Source organism: Enhydra lutris, unplaced genomic scaffold, assembly GCF_002288905.1.
Source record: "Enhydra lutris kenyoni isolate GAN:26980312 unplaced genomic scaffold, ASM228890v2 scaffoldscaffold21, whole genome shotgun sequence".
In the NCBI taxonomy this organism is placed as follows: Eukaryota; Metazoa; Chordata; class Mammalia; order Carnivora; family Mustelidae; genus Enhydra; species Enhydra lutris.
The window spans coordinates 6,991,790-7,003,346 of record NW_019154105.1 but is presented as its reverse complement, the minus strand read 5'-3'; the positions used below and the strand labels follow the sequence as shown (position 1 = coordinate 7,003,346).

General features: G+C 42.5%; 1 protein-coding gene across 2 annotated transcripts in view; it reads right to left on the bottom strand.

Annotated features, from left to right (window-relative positions):
* Positions 1–3,851: 3,851 nt before the first annotated feature.
* The window catches only part of LOC111149098 (SDA1 domain containing 1), a 31,154-nt gene continuing 23,448 nt past the window's right edge, over positions 3,852–11,557 (bottom strand). For both annotated transcript variants that reach the window (XM_022506014.1, XM_022506016.1), the window contains 2 exons: positions 11,063–11,224; positions 3,852–6,480 (listed from right to left, as the gene is read on the bottom strand). In XM_022506014.1, coding sequence (XP_022361722.1) covers positions 6,433–6,480; positions 11,063–11,224 — 210 coding nt within the window. In that variant the 3' untranslated portion in view covers positions 3,852–6,432. The remainder of the gene's footprint in view (positions 6,481–11,062; positions 11,225–11,557) is intronic.

Below are 11,557 nucleotides of genomic sequence, written 5' to 3'. Positions count from 1 at the left end.
TTGGTCTGTTAGAAGAAACCGCATCCCAGTATTTTAAAGAAAGAAAAACTTTTATATATATATGGTTAAATACAATGAAGGGATAGAATGCAACTATAAAAATGAAAATTAAAAAAATTTAAAAGGAGTTGATAAGAAATTGAAAAACAAGAAAAAATTTTTAAAAATAATGAAAATTTTAAAAATTATCTTTGAAAGATTAAAGAATCATGAGAAAAAAGCCACGAGTTCTGTGTGCTGTATTCCCCTAGGGTGGGCATTTTGCAGTCCTCGTGGACTGGTAAACTTGGTCTTGGCCGGATGTTCTTGCCGATCTTCTGCAGGGGGTGGGGACCTGTCACAGTGATTCTCAAATGTCTCTGCCCCAGGTGGACTTGCACTGCCCTGGCGAGGGGCCAGGCTAAGTAATCTGCTCGGGTTTGCTCTGTGCGGCTTTCGTTCCCTGAAGGATTTCTGTGCAGCTTTAGAGGATGAGAATGACAATGGCGGCCTCCAATCCCTGGCCCCACTCCTCGGTGAGCCCTCGGGGAAAAGCAGTCAGTCACCCGTCTCCTGCTGCACTCTGCTCACCAACGCTTCTATGTCTGACGCAGGACCCCGTTTGGAGTCTCCAAACCCTGCAGACTCCTGTGGTGCACTCCTGAGCCGCTCCTCCTGGGGAGGAAGAGCGGTGGCCCGACTGGCCCGGATCAAGGTCTATGGCAAGGCCAGGCCGAGAGCCCACTCCTCAGCTCACTCTTTGCAGCAGCTTTCCTGCTCCAGCACCGGGGAGCTCTGCTGCACTCAGACATCCCGGGGCTTTATGTGACCCCGAGGGTCCTGACCACCGCCCACTTAGCCACCCGGGGGATGTCCCTCACCAGAGCTGACTTCTGACAGTGCTGGTTTCGTGCCGCCTGGCTCTGTTACTTGCCCGGAGCTGGCTGACGGAGGGCCCCTCCCCCATGCTCTAACCCATATGTCGCCTTGGATTCACTTCTCTGTACACCCCGCCTTGCACAAAGCCGTGACCTTTCTATTCGTAGAGTTGCAGCTGTTCTTTCCTTCGATCTCCTGTTGAGTGCGGGTGTTCAGAAAGATCTGGTAGCGGTCTAGAGGAGTTCCTGCGACCCGACGAAATTCAGGTCTCCTACTCCTCTGCCATGTTGGACTCTCCTCTCTCATTTTGCTCAGTTTCAAAGCAGTGTGGTAGTTTCAAAAAAAATGCCACATATCCTCCAACACTCCATCCATGCAATGGTGGAGCCCATTTCCCCTCCGAGACTGTGAGCCGTACTCGATGACTTGCTTCTAGTGAACAGAATACTGCTTTAGTGATGGCATCTGACTTGCAAGACAAGATCACAAAACACGTTGCAGCCTCCTCCTGGCGCTCTTGGATTGCTCACTCTGCAGGAAGCCAGCTGTCAGGCCCTAAGGACACTAAAAACGCCGTGTGAAAAAGTTCCTGTCTTAAGGAACGGAGACCTTTTAGCAAGAGGGAAAGAGGAACAGAGTCTTCTTGCTAATAGCCAGAGGAATGAACTGTCTTGGAAGTGGCTCCTTTAAGCCCAGCTAGGCCACCCCCAAATTACTGATCCCCAGAAACTACAGAACAGCATTCATCGTTTTAGCCTCTAAACTTTGGTAAATTGTTGTGCAGCAGTAGATAACTAATAAAGACATGGTACCATGAGTGTTACCGTCCTAACACCTCGAGCTATAGGCACGGCTTTGGAACTGAGCAGTGGGTGGAAGCTGGAAGGGCTTCGAGCAGTATTAGTGAAAGCCTCCAGTTCCTGGACTAGACCACGAGAAGTCTGACGGCCCCTAAGGAGACCGCCAGTAGTGACTTCAGGGGAAGCAAGGAACAAGTTATTGGCGACTGGAGTGAATCGGTTGTTACTTAGTGGCAGGACATTTAACAACATTGTCACCCACAGGAATGGGGAAGGTAGAAAATGTAATGAAAGAACTGAATGACCGAGCTAGATTTCCAGTCAAAATGTTGAATTGTTACCACATTCTTTTTGCTGCTTATAGTAAAATGTGAGAGAAACTGAGGACAGCCGTAAAGCCTCCTGCAAAGTGGGGTACAGCCACTTTGGAACAGAGTTTGGCAGTTTCTTACAAAACTAGAATACTCCTCATAGAGAGCGGCAACTGCTCTCCTTTGTATTAATCCAAAGAGGTGAAAATGTATGTCCATACCTGCACATAGATGCTTATAACAGCTTTATTCATAATTGCCAAAACCTAGAAGCAACCGAGATGTCCTTCAGTAGGGGATAAACACACCATGGCATATCCAAAGAATGGAAAGTTATTTAAATAGCACTAAAAAGAAATGAACTATCCAAACCATGAAAAAACATGGAGGAAACATAAATACATACTACTAAGTGAAAAAAAAATGGTAGGAAAATGGTAGATAGTGTCATGACTCCAACTCTGTGACATTTGGCAATAGGCAAAACTCTACTAAAAGATCAGTGGTTGCCAGGGGTTGGGGGTAAAAAGGGGTGAACAGGCAGAGCATGGAGGATTTTAGGGGTAGTGGAACTACCCTGTATACTGTAATTGTGGATAATCATCATTATACACTCGTCTAAACCTATAGAATATACAAAACTAAGAGTGAACTCTCATGTAAACTATGACTTGTCGTGATACTGATGTAGGTTCATTAACTGCAACAAATGGATCCCTCTGGTGCATTTAGCTTTGCTGTGATCCTAAAACTGCTCTTAAAAAAAAAAAAAAAATAGTCTATTCAGAGGCACCAGGGTGGCTCAGTCGGTTGAGCAGTCCACGCTTGGTTTTGGCTCAGGTCATGATCCCATGGTCCTGGGATAGAACCGTGCATTGGGCACTGCACTCAGGGGGAGCCTGCTTCAGGATTCGCTCCCCCTCTGCCCACCCCACCCCCGCTCTTTCTCTCTAAAATAAGAAATAAATCTTAAAAATTAAAAAAAAAAAAAGTTCATTTTTAAAAAAGGATCCAGGACTGGTTTTGAAAATTCCCGGACAAAAGTATATATGGGAACTTGTCAAAGATGGCACTGCTGATCTGTGGAGATATGTGTAACATAAGTTACTGACTAAGAATTGGTATCCAGAATATATAAAAATCTCCTACAAATCAACACTTTAAAAAAAAGCTATAAAAAAAGAACGAAATGGCAAAAATCTATGTGAAATGACCTCCATCTCTCTAGTAATCACTGAAATTCAAGTTAAAACAGTATCTTTAATAAACGACAGAGTATTTCCTCTTGGGCCTTTATTATTCATTTTTTAAACATACAGTTTGATTATGCTATAAATACTTTAGTTTGTTCTTTTCATTTATAATAAACATTTCCTATTGTAAACATTTTTATGGCTTCAAAATCTTCCATCATGTGGATAAATCATAACTTAACCATTTCCACAGTGAGGTTGGATGGACAGTTGGATCGACGGAACAATGAAGGCATACAAACCCGGTGTTTAAGCAGTACGGAATTAGCTGTGCTCTGTTCTTACCTGCATTTTTAAGTAAGTACCAACTAAAGACTATACCAGGAGAGAAAAGCTTATTTCCTTATAAAAGAGAAAAAGCACCATGTCAGTGCTTTGCTTTTCTATTAATTTTCCAGATCTTTTTAAAATTTCATAAAATACATTAAAAAATAAAGTTAATTTTTAGTTTTAATTTTTATACAGTAAAAGGCTGTCATTTGGTAGAACTGTACTATTCTTGGTAACACAGTTTAAAATGTATTTATCTACGATAGTTTGAAGAATAGAATATTCTAATTAAACATTCTGATTTAATGCTGAGTTGTCATGTGACACAACGGATTATAAATTTTCAAAGAATTAGAATATGAGGTTATAAACATTTATTTAATGTTTTCATTAAAAACACAATTTATACCTAACTTTTAAGAAATTCTACCACTTTTAAACCATAACTTTTATGATTCAGGAATATTTCCTACTGCGTTCCTGCTTATCGAAAGCATCAGTTTGTTAGCAAACAGCCGTTTTACTCTCTGGCCGGCTGAACTTCCCCCTTTTTAGGATGCTCTCAGCCCTATGTTATGCCTTTTCTGATAGCTCCATAAGCAGCCTTGTGTTGTACAGTCATTCTGTAAGTCTACCTCCTTCATTGTGTCATATGGCACAAACACTGTGACACGCTAAGCATTCCATATACATTTTTGTATTTCAAACTAATCCCCCCCAAATGGAGGAGGGGTAAAACAAATAATTGTTACAACTATAATCATTGTTTCATTTCACAAAGATGAAACAAAAATAAAATAAAAGCAGGTATCTAATCGTTGATGAGAAATTTACTGAATGCTCACTTTGTGGCAAATACCATGGTAAGTGCTTAGAACATTCTCAAAATTTTCAAAACAATCAACGAGGTAGGTGGTATTATATTTACAGAGAGAGAACGGAATAAATCATGTATTCAAATACTTGCTAAGCCCTTAACTTCCTGGGCACTGAACCAGCACTAGTGATACGGCAGGGAACAGACTCTGCCTTCTGTGGAACCTGCTGGGGTCACATACAAAATGGGCCAGAATTCCAGGTTCATACATCACTTTGTAATCATTCTGAGCTTGGAAATGGGTGTTCGTCCCTGAAATGGATCCATACTCCGGACTGACAGAAAAGCAGAGACTGAAAAGTTGAAGCTCAGACCCTGATGACCTCTTCTAGGTATTTTTACCTTCTTTGACCGTGAAAGATCACTCTGCCTTTGCTGACAGCATCCAACTTTGTGAGAATCTGATCTTCAGGTTTACAGAATATATTCTCAAGGGAAGATTTATACAATAAAAGGCATCTGGCAGAATTAAGATACTATGTGATTAAAGAAATAAGAGTTAAGACTTTCACCTTTCAACTAGCTATTTTTCTATCTTGCATATAAACCTCAGTTAAGAGCAGGGTGAAGTCACAGTAGAACAGGAGTCCGAGCACAGTACGGTCTTTGGCCTCCAGGCCTCTAAGTGGGGTCCGAATGTCCTGAGGAAGGAAGGGGGAGACTTCCAGGAACCATCAGAAGTCATGCGGCAAAGCTGTGAACCCTAGGGGCTATGCCATTTCTAATTTTATTTACCTCTCTCAAGGAGACACCCAGTTCAAGAGTACAAACAAAAAAAGAGAGAGAGAGAGAGAGAGAAGTTTCAGGTCTGAAATATCAAATTTGCATCGGACACTTCCTGTTTAACCCTGAAGCCGCTGAAGTTGACTCTGAGAACTCCTCTCACCGGGCCAGGGCGACTCAATCCCTGAACTTCAAGGTTTTCACAACGAAGGTCCAGTGATCTGAGGCATCTTTGCGGAAGGTCCCAAAGTTTCACGTAAAACCAAAAGTGAACACAGAGAGTGAACAAGAGAAGTTTTAGAAGCTACTTTCTAATTCTGGTGGGCAGAAAACTGCCTTTTACTCTAAAGTAACAGAGAACACTTTTCTCATCTACCACAATATGACCCAGGAAATCGGAGGCAAAGGCACCCGCTATTTCCAAATCAATGACTTGCAAACAGAGGCTGACCATGGCCCTGTGTCCCCTGAAGTCTACTCAGCCACGCCAAGGGAAGGGAGACCAGCACAGCAGTCAAGACACACAACAGGACCTATCTGAGATTAGGAACCTTTTATTGAGACAAAGCACACAGTGGGCTGAAAATACCACAGCATGAAGGCAGGCTGGGGAGACCAATCCGACTTCTTTTTCCTCTATGGTGGTCCAAATGATGAACTAAAGACACTCCACGATTACTATTTATACTTAAGGCAATTAAAAAAGCAAGGTCGTAACCAAAAAGCCTATACCTGGCATTCAAAAAAATACTTAACAGTTTTTGGATGGACTAAAAGAGCTTAATTGGCTATGAGAAACCTGTACAGCAGGGACCTGTTCTGAGCAGGTAAGCCTATATACAAGTAAGAACCTCTTACTCTTGTAACATTGTCCCGTTTAAAGAGAAAATCTTGAACTCCCATGCCCTGCAGAGGCCTCTATGACCCCAGCGAAGCACAGACCTACCTCTACTAAAGAACTATTTACACTGCACTCCAGATACACATCCGACACACCTCTGCCCCCTCGCATTTCCCAAACAGGCTGCGAATGCCTTCTGGGAGCGTCATGGCTCACTCGTTCTTGTATCCACAGTGCCAATCAGCAGGCACCCAACATTTTTCTTCTTTGCATGAATGCGAAGTGAAAATGATTTTACACCACCACTACCAGTGACATTTCACGCATTCCCACTACTACCCATCTCCAAAACAGAAACACTAAACTGCTACCAAGTTTACTGTGTTTTTCACAATAAAGAACTTTAGGATTCTTTAATGTAAACAGACAACCTTGATTAATTTTCAAAATAATGATACAAATGTAGCATTCTTCTTGGGATGGAAAATTTGCTTGGAAGTTACTTCATTCTTTTTCTCTTTTTCAAAAGTGCATCTCGTAGTGCCAGCTGGAACATAAGAAAAATTATTTAAACGTGGGAGTCTTAGGTACCCCGTTATACTAATTTGGTTATACAGCAGTGTAGCAGAACGGAATCACTAAATCAACACATCATCCTGAGGTGTGTGTGTGTCTTAGCTGTGTGACGGATGCTATTCCACGAATTCCCAAGCACTGTTCTTTGATTCCTAGAAATTTTTTAAGACCCCTAGCTTTTGAATTTTAACAATATAGATACGTGGTTTTATTTGTTTACTTTGAAGAATTTTGGGGGGTGGAATTGGCCTGACTTTCTATCTAAATGTTCAAATTTTTTGGATTTTATGATTTTTAAGTTATTGATTCCTTGCCTTTATTCATATCCGGGTCTTGGTATGTCTTTGTAGACAGGCAGAATAGCTAAGGGTAGACACTTAAGGTAGAAAAATTAAGTTCATTTTAACCTAATTTGTATGGCTGAGGAGGCATTTCTCCGACTCATCCATGTCTTAATTTCTCATCTGTAAAATATAGAATCACAGTACCTACTCATATTGTTGGATACTGATTGAGTTAGTTAAAAAATGGAAAGCTTTAGAAAAGTCAAGGCACAGGGTAAGAACTGTATGTTAGAGAATGATGTTATAACCCAAGGTTACATAGGTTTAATTCTGCTCATTAAACTTTGTAATAAACATCTCAGTTCCCTTCCCCCTTCAACCGCCACCATTTGAACACAAGGAACCTGTATATTCTCCTTCCTCTTCCTTTACCTTTCTTAAGGCTGCACTGCAAGATCCTCCTCTCTCTGCCATAAGCTTTACCTTCCTTTCCTAGTCTCACCTTTTTACGTATTCTTCTTTTTAAAATTAAGATTATTTATTTATTTATTTAACAGAGAGAGAAAGAGAAAGAGAAAGAGAGAGAGAGCACACACACACAAGCAGGGGGAAGGGCAGGCAGAGGGAGAGGGAGAAGCAGGCTCCCCCAGGAGCAGGGAGCCCAATGTTAGGCTCAATCCCAGGACCCTGGGATCATGACCTGAGCCAAAGGCAGACACTTAACTGACTGAGCCACCTAGATGCCCCACCTTTTCACATATTCTGTGAGTATACTCCAAAAATGTATAAGAAGACCTCATGCCGGGTGTCTGGGTGGCTCAGTGGGTTAAAGCCTCTGCTTTCGGCTCAGGTCATAACCCCAGGGTCCTGGGATCAAGCCCCACATCAGGCTCACCACTTGGCAGGGAGCCTGCTTCCCCCTTTCTCTCTCTCTGCCTGCCTCTCTGCCTACTTGTGATCTCGGTCTGCCAAATAAATAAATAAAAAAATCTTAAAAAAAAAAAAAAGACCTCATGTACACTTGTCAAGCCATGGAAGACCCTTTTATTTAAAACAACAAAATATCATGGAGGAGTAGAAGGGGTATGAAATGTGATTTTTCCAGAGGGTGCTTTGGGTGTGTGAAATAATAGAAAATATACACTGGTCTCTAGCCCTGGATCCTGGCACAGAGCTCCTAAAACTGGTAATTTCCTAAGTGATAAGGGCATCTCCTGTTAATATTTGTCTTTGACCCTGTCCCTGACACAAGGCTCCCCAAAGCCTTGTAAATTCCCTGTGATAAGAGCACTAGGAGCATCTTTTGTACTGAGGCAACCAGATGGATTCCTGGAAATGGGCTGGTCTAAGAAAGACTTTTGAATTTTTGGCACCCTCCACCCTGAACACACATGATTTTCCAGAGAGGGGAAAGAGGCTGGAAATGGAATTAATAATTGATTATGCCTATGTGATAAAGCCTTCAAAAAATCCCTCTAGGGGTGTCTGGGTGGCTCGGTTGTTAAGCGTCTGCCTTCGGCTTGGGTCATGATCCTAGCGTCCTGGGATAGGGCCCCACATCAGGCTCTCTGTGCTGCGGGAAACCTGTTTCTCCCTGTCCCATTCCCCCTGCTTGTGTTCCCTCTCTCGCTGTGTCTGTCTCTGTGTCAAATAAATTTAAAAAAAAAAAAAAAAAAATCCCTTTAGTGTGAGGCTCTGAGAGCTTCTAGGTTAGTGAACACATCTGCACTGGGAGGGTGATGTATCCCACGTCTGTCCACAGGGACAGAAGGTTCTGCATTCAGGACCCTCCCAGACCTTGCCATATGTTTCTCTTCACCTGGCTGTTCATCTGTACCCTTTAATAAACTGGTAAACTTAAGTAACCATTGCCCTGAGTCCCGTAAGCAACTGCAGCAAATTAATCAAACCGAAAGAGTGGGTAACTGGTCAGAAACACAGGTTATCACCTGGGCTTGTGACTGCTTTCTGAAGTGTGTGTGTGTGTGTGTGTGTGTGTGTGTGTGTGTGTGTGTTTTCAGGGAGGGGAGCTGGGGAAGGTGGCAGGTGCAGTCTCATGACACTGAGCTTGTGGGATCAATGAATCTGTGGGATCTAACACTACCTCCAGGAAAACAATGTCAGCACTGAATTGTAGGACACCTTGCCAGTATTATAGAAAATTGCTCGCGTAGGGACAAAACATTCACACGCTGGGTGACCATAAATGTCAGACGTGTAATGTGTGAGGAGCAAAAGATATACACAAAAGGTAGACTGAAATGGGTTCTTCTATTTTAGATCACGCGTCCGTTTGGGGGATACTCTGAAGTTGCATGGCCGATCCAGTAGCCACCAGTTACATGCGGCAATTAGACATTGGAAAAATGGTTAGTCCAAGCTGAGATGTGCCACAAGGGTAAAACACACTGGCTTTCAGTTACTTCAAAAACAAGAAGGTACAGTATCTAAAACTTTTATACTGATCACATATTGAAATGATACTATTTTGGACATATTGGGTTAAATAAGATATATTTATATACTAAAATTAATTTTACCTCTTTCTTTTTATTTATTTTAAAATTATTCATGCAATTTGTATAGAATTTCTATTGGGAAGGGCTGGTCTAGAGTGAAGAAGAGAGTAAGAGAAAATCAGGAACCCAGAGTCAAATTTTGTAATGAAGAGACCTTGAAGAAAATATGGGGCAAGGATCCATAAACAGAAATTCTACTCTTAAGGTTCTAAATGACAAAGAAACTGGAGAACAAAGGAAAGACATTCTTGAACCAACAAGTCCGATGTCCCACGAACTCTTACTTTTAAATAAAAAATCCTTTCACCTCACGACTCAAGAGGTGCTGGCCAGGAACGAAGCTAGGCTTCCATATCATGCCAGAAAAAATCTTGCTGAAACAACAGAGAAGCAGGGAGTCGGGGAACATCCTCCGTCACAAAAACTTCATAATAAAGGAAGGAACAAACCATGCTAAAACTCAGTGGTTACTGTTCTTCAACCCTACCATCCTACAAAGGTCTGCTGCAGGACAAGTTAACAGACTGAATCAATTCAACTATGAACTTAAATTGAATTGGCAAAGTCCAGATATTTATTTATTAAGATTTGTTTACTTAGAGGGACAGTGAGAGCAAGAGGAAGGGGCAGAGAGAAGAGAATCCAAGCAGACTTCCTGCTGAGCATGTGAGCTCAATCTCATGACCTTGAGATCCAGAGTCAGAGGCCTAACTGACTGAGCCCCCCCGCACCCCACAACTCAGGTATTTAAAATCTGAAAGGGTACCTTTCTTTACATCTCAATTTTACCAACCTCTCTTCAAAATGCTGTCACTGTATTATTTACATGATGTTTAGAACCAGGATAGTTTAGAACCAGAAAAATGAAGTAAGCAGATAGATTTTATTTTTTAAGTATTTTATTTATTTGACAGATAGAGCCTAAGCAGGAGGAGCAGCAGAAGGAGAGGGACAAGCAGGCTCCCCACTGAGCAGGGAGCCAGACACAGGGCTTGATCCTAGGATACTGGGATCATGACCTGGGCCAAAGGCAGACACTTAACCGGCTGAGCCACCCAGAAGCCTCAGGTACATTTTAAATGGCACCTTAATTTAGTTAAGACTCCCTTGGTGCCCCCACAGATGGAACACTGCCCTGGAAATCGGGCCATTAACTTTCGGGCCTGGCAGGCTCATCCTGGGCTAGCAATCTAAGAACACTGGTTTGCTCTTGACTTGGTTTCCTGGCGATCCTTCAGAATACATTTAGAATGCTCTGGTACATTCCCCGTGGAGAAAGGTAAGAAAACATGAATCTGTTTTATTATTATAATGAATTACTAAATAAGCCAGCCAGCTGGGCAGCACAGGACTACACAGCAAAGCCTGTACATGGATAAAATGAAATCCCTAAAACCTGTAAACATAAAAGCTTTGCAAAAGGGCACATAAGGAAGGATCGTATTGTATTTCACAGATGCAGTGTCGAGACCGTTAGCATAGGGCTGACCTTACAGACCTTCTAGCCTCCCCTCCTTTGATTAGAGAGGAAGAAAATGGACTCCCCTTTGGTCACACAGGTGAACTCAGCCCAGTCAGGTGTAGGTTTTACATGTCCTGACCACTTTCCCCTGTCCATGCTCTCCAATAATGCTCCCCATTAATCCTAAGACACACGTAACACAGGGTCCTAAAGGCACAACTGCCTCAAGAGTAAAGAAGTCTTAAAACGAAAACAGCGCTCTAACCAATCAAGCTTCACTGAACTCACCTGCTTTTCTCGGAAGGAACGCTTGTTTTTTGACCGGACGTTATGGCTGTATCGCATCATCATAAAATTCTTCTGTTTTTTCTTCTCTTTATTTGTGGAACTGGAAAATGGGTTCATTTTGGTTTTCTTCCTCACAAATTCTTTTCGGTCTGTCTTTCCGGCCTATTAGCACACACACAAGAACATTTCAAGGGTTACCTCCCCCACAGATGCATCTCCGCTCTGCCGGGCACTCTACTGGAAGCCAAGGACAAAAGGAGGATGGAACTCAGTCCTTGTTCCCCAGTAACTCACTCGAGGGGAGAAATGACCATGGTACATTGAAATGGGGCAAGGGAGCTCAGTGGAAGAAAAGGGCATAATTCAGCCAGTCAGATCAGAGGAGCTTCCTAGAAAGGAATGAGTGTTTTTGGCAGGATGAAGGCATGCACGGTGGGAGAAAGGAGGGGGAGGGTAGAGACTTTCAGGAAGTACGGACAGAGAATGAGAAGGTGG